This window comes from Lampetra fluviatilis, chromosome 68, assembly GCF_964198595.1.
Source record: "Lampetra fluviatilis chromosome 68, kcLamFluv1.1, whole genome shotgun sequence".
Lineage (NCBI taxonomy): Eukaryota > Metazoa > Chordata > Hyperoartia > Petromyzontiformes > Petromyzontidae > Lampetra > Lampetra fluviatilis.
This window is the reverse complement of record NC_136342.1, coordinates 4,310,343-4,327,191: the sequence shown is the minus strand read 5'-3', so window position 1 is coordinate 4,327,191 and position 16,849 is coordinate 4,310,343. Positions and strand designations below refer to the sequence as shown.

Here is a 16,849-nt window from a genome sequence, read left to right as displayed (position 1 = left end):
GCCTCAGCGACGCCGGGGGCAAGTGCCGGGGCAAGTGCCGTTCGCGAGCGGCACCCACGAAGGGTGGGACGGCCGCTCGCAGAGGTCAAGGTTGCCCAGGTAGCTTCAGCGTCGCCGGGGCAAGTGTCGTTAGCGAGCGGCACCTAGGAAGGGTGGGACGGTCTGCTTACGCAGGCAAAGGTTCTCCCAGGAAGCCTGCTGTGCCGTCAGGGGCAAGTGCGTTAGCGAGCGGCACCCACGAAGGGTGGGACGGTCCGCTCGCGGAGGTCAAAGGTTGCCCCAGGTAGCCTTCAGCGTCGCCGGGCAAGTGCTGTTAGCGAGCGGCACCTACGAAGGCGGGACAAAGGTCCCCCAGGTAGCCTTTACCGCACTGTTGGGCAAGTGCTTACACCAGAGGTCGCAACGGGTTTTGATTCCTTACCCGTACCCGCCCAGGTACGGGTAGCCGGGTATCGGGTAGGGTACGGGTATCGGGTACCCGGTTGCGACCTCTGGCCTACACTACATTCTTTTATCCATTTCACCATCTGCGCTGCTGTGGAGCTCTTTGCCCTTCGGTTCTTTGGGTAAAGTCACGTGGTGTATAAAATAAAATAAACAAATCACGACGTTTCGATCGCGACACAAGCGGTCGTCCTCAGGCGGAACAATCAATAATCCAGCAGTGGAGCTGCTGGACCAGCGAGGGAGCTGCTACAACAACAAGAGGCTTTTGTATTCTAAATGTGAACCCTTTCGTGACTGCAAGGATTCATATTCTTAGGTTGTCTTCTTAGGTTGTCGGTAAAGTCACGTAGGTAAAAAAATAAAAATAAAATATTTTATTTTTATTTAACTTTATTAATAAAAAAATGTTTTACCTACGTGACTTTACCGAAAACCTTACCTCTCCCCCCTCACGTAGGTAGAAAAATTAAAATTAATAAAATAAAAATAAAATATTTTATTTTTATTTAACTTTTATTAATTTTACATTTTTTACCTACGTGACTTTACCGAAAACCTTGCCCTCCCCCCTCTCCTTCCCCTCCCCTCCTCCCCCGTGCTAGACGAGTTCCTGGCTGTGTCTGGGCGCTTCGTGCAGCAGCTGGGCGAGGTGCTTGCTGCTGGCGGTGGCGTGTCCGCCGGGACCGCGACGGACGCCTCATGGTTGCTGCCCTTCTACGGCACCGGCACCGGCAACGCCTGGCAACGCGCCGGCACGCGCCGGGCACGCTCGCCGGGACAACCGGCCAAAGTACCAGTCGCCGTGGCAATGCCGGCAGCAGCAGCAGCAGGGGCAGCAGCAGGAGCGGCAGCAGCAGCAGCAGCAGCAAGGGCAGCAGGGGCAGCAGCAGCAGCAGCAGGGGCAGCAGCAGAGCAGCAGCAGCAGCGCAGCAGCAGCAGCCAAGGGCAGCAGGGGCAGCAGCGGCAGCAGGGGCAGCAAGGGCAGCGCCGGCGTCGCCACAGCCGCCAGGAGGAGGAGCAGAGGAGGCGAAGCCCCTGGGGTGAGGAGGTGTTGCCAGGCGGTTTCGGCGCCCTGGTGTCTCATCAGCAGATCTGGGCCGGTTTTAGGTATTCAGTGTCGCATCAGCAGCTCAGCCAGGCTCGCTTGAACACACGGTGACATCGCAAGCGACATTCTGGGCCGGTTTCAGACATTCAGGGGCATCATCAGCAGCTCAGCGAGACTCGCTTGAACACACGGTGACATCGCAAGTGACATCCGGACCGGTTTCAGACATTCAGTGACTCATCAGCAGCTCAGCCAGGCTCGCTTGGACCGACGGTGACATCGCAAGAGACATTCCTGACCGGTTTCAGACATTCAGTGACTCATCAGCAGCTCAGCCAGGCTCACTTGAACCGGCGGTGACATCGCAAGCGACATTCCTGACCGGTTTAGACAGTCAGGGCATCATCAGCAGCTCAGCCAGGCTCGCTTGAACCGACGGTGACATCGCAAGCGACATCCTGGTCGGTTTCAGACATTCAGGCATCATCAGCAGCTCAGCGAGGCTCGCTTGAACCGACGGTGACATCGCAAGCGACATTGCTGGTCGGTTCAGACATTCAGGGGCATCATCAGCAGCTCAGCGAGGCTCGCTTGGACCGACGGTGACATCGCAAGAGACATTCCGGACCGGGTTTAGACATTCAGATGACTCATCAGCAGCTCAGCGAGGCTCGCTTGAACACACGGTCGCATCGCAAGCGACATTCCTGACCGGTTTCGCCGCCCCTTTGATCATCAGCAGCGGGGAGCTCCGTTCCTCATCCTCCCCCCCACCCCCTCCCCCTCCCCCCACCCCCCCCCCCCCACTACCTCCCCCCACCCCCCCACTACCCCCCCCCAGCTCGGAGGTTCACCTGGAGCTGTTTGAGCAGCGCTGCCTCAACGCTTGCCTGCCCAGCGCCGACGCGGCCGCTGCCTTCCTGGCGGCACAGGAGGTGTCACTGGTGCACATGGCGTACCCACTCATCGCCGTCTACAGCGACGGTGCGTGGGGGGGGAGGGAACACCACCACCCTGTCACCCACTCACACACACACCCACTCACTCACACACCGAACCACTCACACACCCACACACACACTCACTCACCCACCCACTCACACACTCACCCACCCACCTACCCACTCACCCACCCACCCACTCACCCACCACTCACCCACCCACCTACTCACCCACCCACTCACCCACCCACCCACTCACCCACCCACCACTCACCCACTCACATCACCCATTCACCCACCTAAACCACTCAATAACCAAGTCACCTACCGACTCACCCACCCCATTGACCCACCCATCCACCCACCAACCCACTCACCCACCCACCCACTCACCCCACCACCCCGTTCATCCACCTAACCACTCGATCACTAACTCGCTCCACAACTCACCACTCACCCACCCACTCACCAACCCGCCCGCCCACCCACCCACCCACTCACCCACCCACCCACTCACCCACCTACCCACTCACCCAACCCACCCATTCACCCACCAAACCGCTCAATCAACCAAGTCACCCACCCACCCACCACTCACCCACCCACCCACCGACTCACCCACCCACCCACCACCCACCCACCCATCCACCCACCCACCCACCCACTCACCCACCCACCCACCCACCACTCACCCACCCCACCCCACCCACCTACCCACCCACCACTCACTCACCCACCCATTCACCCACCCAAACCGCTCAATCACCAAGTCACACACCTACCCACCCACTCACCCACCCACCCACTCACCCACCCGCCCACCCACTCACCCACCACCCACCCACCACTCACTCACCCACCCCACCCACCCACTCACTCACCCACATAACCACCCTCGCGGAAGCTCGTTCATCAGCGCTTCCGCCCGCCAATCGAGAGCTTCGTCCCCGGGGTCGAGGGCCGTCTGCTGGTCTCTGCTCGTGACGCGGCCGCCGAGAAACGAGGAGACGTTCCCCCGTCTTGTCAGGATCGGAGGGCGACACGGATGACTCCCCGAAGCTGCTCTACACGGCCGTGGGCCTCGGCTTGTCACTGGCGCTGGCGCTCGTTGCGGCCGGGGTGCTCCTGCGGGGAAAGCGGCGCCGCCGGGGGGGCAAGGAGCACGGCGCGCTGTGGCTGCCCGACGGCTTCCTGCTCGGCAGCCAGAAGAAGACGCGGCGCGAGCCGCTGGGGCAGGACGCCATGGGGCTGCGGTAGGTCGTCGTCTTGGTCGTCGTGATTATCAACGTCACGATCATCGTCATGATCATCCTGATCATCATCGTTGTCGTGATCGTCATCATGATCACCATCATCATGATCATCATCACGATAATCATTATCATCATGAACATCATAATCACGATCATCATCATCATGAACATCATAATCACGATCATCATCATCATGATCATCATCATCATGATCACCATTGTTGTCATAATCATCATCATGATCATCATCATCATGATCACCATTGTTGTCATAATCATCATCATGATCATCATCATCATGATCACCATTGTTGTCATAATCATCATCATGATCATCATCATCATAATCATCATCACGATAATCATTATCTTCATGATCATCATAATCACGATCATCATCATCATGATCATCATTAAGATCACCATCATGATCACCATCATCATGATCATCATCGTTGTCGTGATCGTCGCCGTGATCGTCACCATCGTCATGATTGTCATCGTCATGATCATCATTATCATCATTATCATCATAATCACGATCATCATAATCACGATCATCATCATCATGATCATCATTAAGATCATCATCATCACGATCATCATCATCATGATCATCATTAAGATCACCATCATGATCACCATCATCATGATCATCATTAAGATCACCATCATGATCATCATCATCATGATCATCATTATTGTCATGATCACCATCATGATCACCATCATCATGATCATCATCGTTGTCGTGATCGTCACCATCGTCATGATTGTCATCGTCATTATCATCATTATCATCATAATCATGATCATCATCATCATGATCGTCATCATCATCATGATCGTCATCATTGTCATGATCGTCGTCGTGATCGTCAATACGGTAATCGTGATCATCATCATGATTATCATCATCATTATTATCATCACGATAATCATTATCATCATAATCATGATCATCATCATCATCTTCTTCATAATTATCCTAATCATGATCATCATCATTATCTTCTTCATAATTATCATCATCACGATCATCATCGTGATGATCATCATCATCATCACGATCATCATCATGATCATCATCATCATCATGATCATCATCAAGATCATCATCTTCATGATGATGATCATGATGCAAACTAGAAATATACAGCAGCAGCAGGCGTCGTCAGGGTCTGGATCGAATCCACGACCTCCTGTAGACCAGGCGAGGTAGTCAACATCTCCTAGCCACCGTGATGATGATGATGAGAGAGAGACACAGACCTCCTGTATACCAGGCGAGGTAGTCAACATCTCACAGCCACCGTGATGATGATGAGAGAGAGACACAGACCTCCTGTAGACCAGGCGAGGTAGTCAACATCTCACAGCCACCGTGATGATGATGATGAGAGAGAGAGACACAGACCTCCTGTAGACCAGGCGAGGTAGTCAACATCTCACAGCCACCGTGATGATGATGATGATGAGAGAAAGACACAGACCTCCTGTAGACCAGGCGAGGTAGTCAACATCTCACAGCCACCGTGATGATGATGATGATGAGAGAGAGACACAGACCTCCTGTAGACCAGGCGAGGTAGTCAACATCTCATAGCCACCGTGATGATGATGAGAGAGAGAGAGAGACACAGACCTCCTGTAGACCAGGCGAGGTAGTCAACATCTCACAGCCACCGTGATGATGATGATGATGAGAGAAAGACACAGACCTCCTGTAGACCAGGCGAGGTAGTCAACATCTCACAGCCACCATGATGACGATGATGAGAGAAAGACACAGACCTCCTGTAGACCAGGCGAGGTAGTCAACATCTCACAGCCACCATGATGACGATGATGAGAGAAAGACACAGACCTCCTGTAGACCAGGCGAGGTAGTCAACATCTCACAGCCACCGTGATGATGATGATGAGAGAGAGACACAGACCTCCTGTAGACCAGGCGAGGTAGTCAACATCTCACAGCCACCGTGATGATGATGATGAGAGAGAGACACAGACCTCCTGTAGACCAGGCGAGGTAGTCAACATCTCCTAGCCACCGTGATGATGATGATGATGAGAGAAAGACACAGACCTCCTGTAGACCAGGCGAGGTAGTCAACATCTCACAGCCACCGTGATGATGATGATGATAAGAGAAAGACACAGACCTCCTGTAGACCAGGCGAGGTAGTCAACATCTCACAGCCACCGTGATGATGATGATGATGAGAGAGAGACACAGACCTCCTGTAGACCAGGCGAGGTAGTCAACATCTCATAGCCACCGTGATGATGATGAGAGAGAGAGAGAGACACAGACCTCCTGTAGACCAGGCGAGGTAGTCAACATCTCACAGCCACCGTGATGATGATGATGATGATGAGAGAAAGACACAGACCTCCTGTAGACCAGGCGAGGTAGTCAACATCTCACAGCCACCATGATGACGATGATGAGAGAAAGACACAGACCTCCTGTAGACCAGGCGAGGTAGTCAACATCTCACAGCCACCATGATGATGATGATGATGAGAGAAAGACACAGACCTCCTGTAGACCAGGCGAGGTAGTCAACATCTCACAGCCACCGTGATGATGATGATGAGAGAAAGACACAGACCTCCTGTAGACCAGGCGAGGTAGTAAACATCTCACAGCCACCATGATGACGATGATGAGAGAGAGACACAGACCTCCTGTAGACCAGGCGAGGTAGTCAACATCTCACAGCCACCGTGATGATGATGATGATGATGAGAGAAAGACACAGACCTCCTGTAGACCAGGCGAGGTAGTCAACATCTCACAGCCACCATGATGACGATGATGAGAGAAAGACACAGACCTCCTGTAGACCAGGCGAGGTAGTCAACATCTCACAGCCACCGTGATGATGATGATGAGAGAGAGACACAGACCTCCTGTAGACCAGGCGAGGTAGTCAACATCTCACAGCCACCGTGATGATGATGATGAGAGAGAGACACAGACCTCCTGTAGACCAGGCGAGGAAGTCAACATCTCACAGCCACAATGATGATGATGATGAGAGAGAGACACAGACCTCCTGTAGACCAGGCGAGGAAGTCAACATCTCACAGCCACCGTGATGAAGATGATGATGTTAGTGCTACTGCTGTTACCGCTAGTGCGGATGATACGTCTTGCTGCTGCTGCTGATGATGATATCTACTGATGCTGCTGCTGATGATGCTGCTGCTGCTGCTGACGATACATCTACTGATGATGATCCTGATGATGCTGCTGCTGCTGATGATGATATCTACTGATGATGCTGCTGATGATGCTGCTGCTGCTGCTGACGATACATCTACTGATGATGATCCTGATGATGCTGCTGCTGCTGATGATGATATCTACTGATGATGCTGCTGATGATGCTGCTGCTGCTGACGATACATCTACTGATGATGATCCTGATGATGCTGCTGCTGCTGATGATGATATCTACTGATGATGCTGCTGATGATGCTGCTGCTGCTGCTGACGATACATCTACTGATGATGATCCTGATGATGCTGCTGCTGCTGATGATGATATCTACTGATGATGCTGCTGATGCTGCTGCTGATGATATCTACTGATGATGCTGCTGCTGCTGATGCTGCTGCTGATGATATCTACTGATGATGCTGCTGATGCTGATGCTGCTGCTGTCCCCAGGAACCTGCGGGTTCCGATGGAGGCGCCCGGCGGACAGGAGGGATGTTACCATGACGACCGCGATGACGACGACGAAGAGGAGGAGGGGGAGGAGGAAGAGGATGGTTACGGTGGTGGCGGTGGTGGTGGTGGTGACGGTGGTGGCGGTGGTGGTGGCGGTGGTGGTGGCGGTGGTGGTGCCCGTGATGATGGCTGCGGTAAAGTTGCCAAGGGCAAGCGGCCTAAGGTGTGGGCAGAGTGCACGCAGTGTGTGCACACACGTACACACACACACGCACACACACACGTGACGCACACCCACGTACACACACGTGACGCACACCCACGTACACACACGTGACACACACACACACACGTACACACACGCACACGTGACACACACACACACACACGTGACGCACACACACACACGTACACACACACACGCACACACACACACGTGACGCACACCCACGTACACACACGTGACACACACACACACACGTGACACACACACATCTGACGCACACACACACGTACACACACACGCACACACACGTACACACACGTATACACACACACGTACACACACACACGTGACACACACACGTACACACACACACGTACACACACGTACACACACGTACACACACACACACGTACACACACGTGACACACACGTGACGCACACGTATACACACACACACGTACACACACACACGTGACGCACACACATGTACGCACGTGTACACAACAAGAACAGCAACCGCCATTCGCCACTAAGTGGCGGTGACGTCACCACGACGCTTGTGCCAGGCTATGTGCACCTTGAGGCCACATGAAGTGTCGAACGCCCGCTGGCAGGAGGTCACGGGGCAGACCCAGCAGGTGCCACGGGTCGGCTGACTGAGATGACTGGCTGATGCACCACCTGTGCCCCCTACTGTGCCAACTTGCTGCGCTTTAGCCACCCGGCGCTCCGCTCGTTGTTGTGAGCGTCGCTCCTCCGCCCTCCGTTGTTGTTGGAGGGCGACTGCCTCCAACTGCCCAGTAGCGTCCTTCACGAGCCTCCTCCACAGAGGCCGATCTTGACACCGCTGGTACCAGTCATCGGCAAGTCCACTCAGCTCCACATCCTCCTGTACCACATCACTCCATCTCTTCTCTAGCCCGTGCCACGCCCGTTTCGCCCCCTCGATCCGGCCGAACAAAAGCTGTTTAGGCATGCGGTGGCTGGGCATGCGGGCTACATGACCCAGCCAACGCAGCCTTGCCTGCCGGAGGAGCTCACTGATGGGACTTTGCCCAGATCTTTCAAGGATTTGTGAGCTCCTCACACAATCCAGCCTGGTTAAACCCAGGATGGATCTTCGGCAGGCCAGCCTAAATGTTTCCAATCTGCGAAGATGCTCCATTAGGGGGGGTCCACGTTTCGCAAGCATTACCCAACCAATGAAAAGATAATGCCACTTGACTAAACCGGAACCAGTCTTGAGCACACTGCCCAGGTATGGGAAACTCTCCACTCTCTCCACAACTGCCCCATCACCAATTGGGAGTTGTGTGAGTGGGTTGACCGATAGTACAAAATACCCAGGACGGTGCTTATTTTTGGTGGGGCTGATGGTAAGGCCCCAGGTTCAGCAGCAGCGCCTCCAACTCCTCCTCTGAGTGAGCGGCAATTACCAGATCATCGGCATACATAACGTGGTTGAGCAATAGGGAGCCATCCTTTGACCGCACCCGGGCATCGATCAGCCTCCCGTTGTATCTGTACCAGATGGAAATTCTTCTGGTATAGGTACTGAAGGCTTCACGAACTACGTGGTCGAAATAGATGTTAAATAATGTTGGAGCCAGAGGACATCCCTGTCGCACTCAAAGATGTACAGGGAATGGCTCCGACTCCTTGCCACGTCGTTTTACCCGGGCCCGCTCACCATCATGAAGGTCCTTAATGATCATGAGCAGAGGGACAGGGACTCCGAAAGCACGAAGAACAACCCAGATCCCAGGCCTACTGATGGTATCATAGGCCTTCACCAGGTCAATAAAGCAGAGATGTAGGTCTTGTTAGAATTCCCTACACCTCTGCTGTAGCAGACGGACAGAAAATATGGCATCTGTGCAGGACCGCCCTTTCCTGAAACCACATTGGGGCACCACAAGCCTCTCCTCAGCGTGCCTGGTAAGGCGATGTTGGATAATCCTTGCCAGGACCTTTCCCGGCACACTGAGGAGTGAGATGCCCCTGTAGTTGTTACAGTCTGTGCAGTCCCCCTTCTTAAAGAGGGGGACCACCAGGTCATCCTTCCAATCCAGGGGAACCCGTCCAGTGGTCCAGACTGTTGTTATGATGTCATGTAGGGCAGTCTGTGCACAAACGCCACCCTCCCTCAGCATTTTGCTTGGGAGATCCTCTCTGCCTGGTGCCTTTCCTTGATTCAGACTCTGGATCACCTTCAGTACTTTCTCAACAGCTGGCACCTCAGCCAGCCATTCACAGGGGGTGACAACTTCTTCCAATATTTGAGGCACCGTAGCCTCAGCAGGGTCATCCCCACTTTGCCCCATGATGTTTTCCAGGCTGAGGGATTTCCCCTCCCCCAAGACCTCACAGAAATGCTCAGCAAATCTGCAAACCTGTTCCTGGGGGTCGGAGATTGGATCACCGTTCTTTCCTCTAATGATGGTAATAGGTGTGGCGCTGCAGGTTACTTTTTTGATGGAGTTAAATAGGGATTTGTGATCGCGGGCCATTGAGGCAGACTCCATCTCCACAGCAACCCGCGACCACCACACATCCTTGCAGTGCCTCACGGCTCTCCAAACCTCCGAGTGAAGGCTGTGGTAAGCCTCCTCATTCTCTGACGCGGGATGCTCTAGACGATGAAAGTGGGCCTGTCGTTTTTTCTCAACTATCCTGAACACCTCCTCTGTCAGCCAGGGTCTCTGGGGAGGTCTGGACCATGTTCCCAAAGCAGCCATTGCAGCTGCATGAGCCACAGTCCTAAACCTCGCCCATTTCCCCTCGACATCAGGAGTGGGGGACGATGCCAACACCAGCCGCAAGCGATTATGAAATTTTCACTTGCAACTTTCATCAGCTAGCTGAGACCAGGCCACCTTAGCTTGGAATGGGGTCCTGGGTGTACCCCTACCACCGGAGTGGAAGAATGCCAGGTGCATCTTACAGATGACAAGTCGATGGTCAAAGGGCAGATCAGCTCCACGGTAGGTCCTGGTATCAAGGACATGGGCCCGCATCCGCTGATCCGTCACGATATAGTCCAGCAGATGTTCTTGCTTGGACCCGGCATGCATCCATGATGTTGTGTGGATGCGCCGATGCCTGAACAGCATGTTGGTAATTACAAGCCCATGGGCTGCACAAAAATCTAGCAGCTTCCTACCGTTGTTATTGAGCTGATCTGGCCCATGCCTTCCAATCATTCCAGACCAGGTGCCAGCATCATGACCAACTCGGGAATTTAAATCACTCAACAAGATGACTCTATCCCGAGGGGCCACTTTAGCCAGCACCTGTGACAGGAGGTCACACACGTACACACGTACACACACACACGTACACACACACACGTACACACACACACGTACACACACACGTACACACACACACGTACACACACACACGTACACACACACGTACACACGTACACACACACAGACACACGTACACACACGTACACACACACGTACACACACGTACACACACACACGTACACACACACGCACACACGTACGCACACACACACAGACACACGTACACACACGTACACACACGTACACACGCGCGCGCCCGTACCGCTCGTCTCTAACTCCGCGGCCCACCGCGCCGGTGACCGCAGACGGCCCCCCCGGCGGCCCCCCCCCCCGGCGACCCTGGCCCCCCCCCCCGGCCCCCCCCCCCGGCCCCCCCCCCGGCCCTGTCGGAGGGCCCCGTGGACCGCCGCCAGTGGACCCAGCAGCACCTGACGGCCGCCGACATCCACCCGGCGGTGACGCTGACGCCGCCGCAGCAGCACGGAGCCGACTCGGACAACGAGTGCGTCGACGTCGATGTGAAGGGGCCCGGTGAGTGGGGGGGGGTGGGGGAGGACACGGGGGTGGGGGCAGGGGCGGTTTCTTCATTAGGGCGATTGGGCGACGCACCACCAATGTCATTCAACCACAGAGTCACGCTAGCCGTCACTGTGCCTCTGGATATAGTCCAATCAGCGTCATGCTACGTTCTGTGGAGTACCGCCTCTTTTTGGGCGATTTCCCTCCGGCTGAGAATCGCCTCGAGTGGCCCCATAGACTTACATTCAAAGATGTTTTTTTCGAACGGGGGGCGCTGCAATGCATTCTCTATGGCTTCCGGGAGGGCTCGCACTAACGTGCTTACGTCATTATACGTAAGCACGTTTCATCCAACTATTATTTGTCGCCACCTAGTGGAATCTTTAATAAAAGAAACTTGAGTGGAATCTTAATTTTGGAGCTTTCGTGACTGCAGGAATTATTCTTTGGTTCTTTATCTTTGGACGTGACTTAACCGAAAGAACCAAAGAATAAAACTTGAGTGGATTGTATTAATAGTGAGTATAGAAACAAACAAGATGTATTGTAAGAGTCACTTTATTTTTCATTAATATTAAACAAGTGAAGTTGCCTTTACACGCTTAAGCTGTTAATTTATCCATTGCATGGGTGGACCTTATCCTTATCAATCATCCAGACATTTGCCCCCCCCTGAGAGATTTTGCAGGAGCCGCCACTGGGTGGGGGAGAGAGTGGGGGGGGGGTGAGGGGGGGTGGGGGGAGGGGGGGTGGGGGGAGGGGGGGTGGGGGGAGGGGTGGGGAGGGGTGGGGGGGGGAGTGGGGAGGAGTGAGGGTGGACACGGGGGGGGGGAGTGTGGGGTGGGGGGGAGGGGGGTGAGTGAGAGTGGAGGGGAGGAGTGTGGGGGGGGGGTGGGGGGGAGTGTGGGGTGGGGCGGAGATGTGGGGGGGGGAGTGGGGAGGGTGAGGGGGGACATGGGGAGGGAGAGGGAGGGGGTGCCGTGGGGGGGTGTGGGTGTCAACACGAGGGGGCGAGTGTGAGGGTGGGAGGGAAGGGGGGGCGGTGTGGGGGTGGGGGGTGGGGGGGGTGAGGGGGGGACACGGGGGGGGGGGCTAGAGGGGGGTTTGCGACGTGGAGGTGCTGCTGCTGCTGCTACTCGCTAACAGCACTTGCCCCGGCGGTCTGTGGAAGGCTACACGGGGGACCTTTTGTTGTTGTTGTTGTTGTGCGCGTTGCAGACGCTCTGACGCCGCTGATGCTGGCCTCCATGAGGAGTGGCAGCAGCTTCGAGAGCGGCGTGGAGCTGGAGGTGGACGAGGTGGACGAGGTGGACGACGAGGAGGAGGAGCCTCGGACCGACGAGTCTGAGGACTCCTCCTCGGCCAACATCATCAGCGACCTCATCCTGCAGGTGGGAGCCCCCGGACACGACGCACGGCGCACGGGGCGGGCGGGCGGGTTGACGGGTGGATGGGTGGACGGGTGGATGGATGGACGGGTGGGTGGACGGGTGGACGGGTGGATGGGTGGGTGGGTGGATGGATGGACGGGTGGATGGGTGGACGGGTGGATGGATGGACGGGTGGGTGGACGGGTGGATGGGTGGGTGGGTGGATGGATGGACGGGTGGATGGACGGGTGGATGGGTGGGTGGGTGGATGGATGGACGGGTGGATGGACGGGTGGATGGACGGGTGGACGGGTGGATGGGTGGGTGGGTGGATGGATGGACGGGTGGATGGACGGGTGGATGGACGGGTGGACGGGTGGATGGGTGGGTGGGTGGATGGATGGACGGGTGGATGGACGGGTGGATGGGTGGGTGGGTGGATGGATGGACGGGTGGATGGACGGGTGGATGGACGGGTGGACGGGTGGATGGGTGGACGGGTGGGTGGGTGGATGGGTGGGTGGACAGGTGGATGGGTGGGTGGACAGGTGGATGGATGGGTGGGTGGATGGGTGGATGGGTGGGTGGGTAGGTGGGTGGGTGGATGGGTGGGTGGATGGACGGGTGGATGGGTGGGTGGGTGGGTGGATGGACGGGTGGATGGGTGGACGGGTGGATGGGTGGGTGGGTGGATGGATGGACGGGTGGATGGACGGGTGGATGGGTGGACGGGTGGACGGGTGGATGGGTGGACGGGTAGGTGGGTGGATGGGTGGGTGGACAGGTGGATGGATGGGTGGACAGGTGGATGGATGGGTGGGTGGATGGGTGGGTGGATGGGTGGGTGGATGGGTGGGTGGGTGGGTGGGTGGGTGGATGGGTGGGTGGATGGGTGGATGGGTGGGTGGACGGGTGGATGGATGGGTGGGTGGATGGGTGGGTGGATGGGTGGGTGGGTGGGTGGATGGACGGGTGGATGGGTGGACGGGTGGATGGGTGGGTGGGTGGATGGATGGACGGGTGGATGGACGGGTGGATGGGTGGACGGGTGGACGGGTGGATGGGTGGACGGGTAGGTGGGTGGATGGGTGGGTGGACAGGTGGATGGATGGGTGGACAGGTGGATGGATGGGTGGGTGGATGGGTGGGTGGATGGGTGGGTGGATGGGTGGGTGGGTGGGTGGGTGGGTGGATGGGTGGGTGGATGGGTGGATGGGTGGGTGGACGGGTGGATGGATGGGTGGGTGGATGGGTGGGTGGATGGGTGGGTGGGTGGGTGGATGGGTGGATGGATGGGTGGACAGGTGGATGGATGGGTGGGTGGATGGGTGGGTGGATGGGTGGGTGGACGGGTGGGTGGGTGGATGGGTGGGTGGATGGGTGGATGGGTGGGTGGATGGGTGGATGGATGGGTGGGTGGACGGGTGGATGGACGGGTGGGTGGATGGACGGGTGGGTGGATGGGTGGGTGAGTGGATGGGTGAATGGGTAGATGGGTGGATGGGTGGATGGACGGGTGGGTGGGTGGATGGGTGGATGGGTGGGTGGACGGGTGGATGGGTGGACGGGTAGATGGGTGGATGGATGGATGGGTGGATGGATGGGTGGATGGATGGGTGAATGGATGGGTGGACAGGTGGATGGGTGGATGGCTGGATGGGTGTACAGGTGGACGGGTGGATGGGTGGATGGGTGGGTGGGTGGACGGGTGGGTGGGTGGATGGGTGGATGGATGGGTGGATGGGTGGATGGGTGGATGGATGGATGGATGCGTGGGTGGGTGGATGGATGGATGGGTGGATGGATGGGTGGATGGATGGATGGGTGGATGGGTGGACAGGTGGATGGATGGGTGGGTGGATGGGTGGGTGGATGGGTGGGTGGACGGGTGGGTGGGTGGATGGGTGGGTGGATGGGTGGATGGGTGGGTGGATGGGTGGATGGATGGGTGGGTGGACGGGTGGATGGACGGGTGGGTGGATGGACGGGTGGGTGGATGGGTGGGTGAGTGGATGGGTGAATGGGTAGATGGGTGGATGGGTGGATGGACGGGTGGGTGGGTGGATGGGTGGATGGGTGGGTGGACGGGTGGATGGGTGGACGGGTAGATGGGTGGATGGATGGATGGGTGGATGGATGGGTGGATGGATGGGTGAATGGATGGGTGGACAGGTGGATGGGTGGATGGCTGGATGGGTGTACAGGTGGACGGGTGGATGGGTGGATGGGTGGGTGGGTGGACGGGTGGGTGGGTGGATGGGTGGATGGATGGGTGGATGGGTGGATGGGTGGATGGATGGATGGATGCGTGGGTGGGTGGATGGATGGATGGGTGGATGGATGGGTGGATGGATGGATGGGTGGATGGGTGGATGGATGGGTGGGTGGATGGGTGGATGGACGGATGGATGGGTGGGTGGACGGGTGGACGGGTGGATAGGTGGATAGGTGGATGGATGGATGGGTGGACGCGTGGATGGGTGGATGGGTGGGTGGGTGGATGGATGGATGGGTGGATGGATGGGTGGATAGGTGGATGGATGGGTGGATGGGTGGGTGGATGGGTGGATGGATGGGTGGATGGGTGGATGGATGGGTGGGTGGACAGGTGGATGGGTGAATGGATGGATGGGTGGACGCATGGATGGGTGGATGGGTGGACGGGTGGATGGACGGGTGGATGGGTGGATGGGTGGATGGATGGGTGGACGGGTGGATGGGTGAATGGATGGATGGGTGGACGCGTGGATGGGTGGATGGGTGGACGGGTGGATGGACGGGTGGATGGGTGGATGGGTGGAGGGGTGGATGGGTGAATGGATGGATGGGTGGACGCGTGTCTGTGTCTGTGTGTGAGGTGCTCGCTAACAGCACTTGCCCCTACAGCCTGTTAGAGGCTACACGGGGGTGCTTTGTCTGTGTCTGTGTGTGGCCCTGGTGTGGCTGCGTTGAGCCACCCCAGGAACTCCGTGACCCTTTCCCTGTCCTGTGTGTGGATGACGATGACGACGACGTCGATGACAACGAATGACGTCGATGACGATGATGACGTCGATGACGATGATGACGTCGATGACGATGATGACGTCGATGACGATGATGACGTCGATGACGATGATGACGTCGATGACGATGATGACGATGATGACGTCGATGACGTCGATGACGATGATGACGTCGATGACGATGATGACGTCGATGACGTTAATGACAACGATGACGTCGATGACGATGATGACGTCGATGACGATGATGACATCGATGACGTCGATGACGATGATGACGTCGATGACGACGACGTCGACGATGATGACGACGACGATGACGACGATGACGACATCGACGATGATGACGTTGACGTCGAAGTCGATGACGTCGATGACGACGATGACGAAGTCGAAGACGACGACGATGTCGATGATGACGTCGACGATGATGACGTCGACGATGACGACGATGACGACGACGACGATGACGACGATGACAACGATGTCGATGATGACGTCGACGATGATGACGTCGATGACGATGATGACGTCGATGACGATGATGACGACGATGACGTCGATGACGATGATGACATCGATGACGTCGATGACGATGATGACGTCGATGACGACGACGTCGACGATGATGACGACGACGATGACGTCGATGACGATGATGACGTCGACGATGATGACGTCGATGACGATGATGACATCGATGACGATGATGACGACGATGTCGATGATGACGTCGACGATGATGACGTCGACGACGACGACGATGACGACGATGTCGATGATGACGTCGACGATGATGACGTCGACGATGACGACGATCACGAAGTCGAAGACGATGACGACGATGATGACATCAACACTGATGACGTCGAAGACGATGACGACGATGACGACGTCGACGATGACGACGTCGACGATGACGACGTTGACGTCGAAGACGATGATGATGATGACGATGACGACGACGACGATGACGACGATGACGATGATGACGACGCCGATGATGACGACGTCGACGATGACGACGTCAATGATGACGA

The 16,849-nt window shown here is 56.4% G+C and overlaps 1 protein-coding gene across 1 annotated transcript in view; it reads left to right on the top strand.

Moving 5' to 3' along the window:
- The first annotated feature begins 1,393 nt into the window (after nucleotides 1-1,393).
- Nucleotides 1,394-16,849, top strand: part of LOC144952540 (uncharacterized) — a 47,633-nt gene continuing 32,177 nt past the window's right edge. Inside the window, exons 1-6 of the mRNA XM_078882990.1 lie at nucleotides 1,394-1,487; nucleotides 2,337-2,479; nucleotides 3,464-3,689; nucleotides 7,373-7,598; nucleotides 11,308-11,446; nucleotides 12,653-12,825. Coding sequence (XP_078739116.1) covers nucleotides 2,446-2,479; nucleotides 3,464-3,689; nucleotides 7,373-7,598; nucleotides 11,308-11,446; nucleotides 12,653-12,825 — 798 coding nt within the window. The 5' untranslated portion in view covers nucleotides 1,394-1,487; nucleotides 2,337-2,445. The remainder of the gene's footprint in view (nucleotides 1,488-2,336; nucleotides 2,480-3,463; nucleotides 3,690-7,372; nucleotides 7,599-11,307; nucleotides 11,447-12,652; nucleotides 12,826-16,849) is intronic.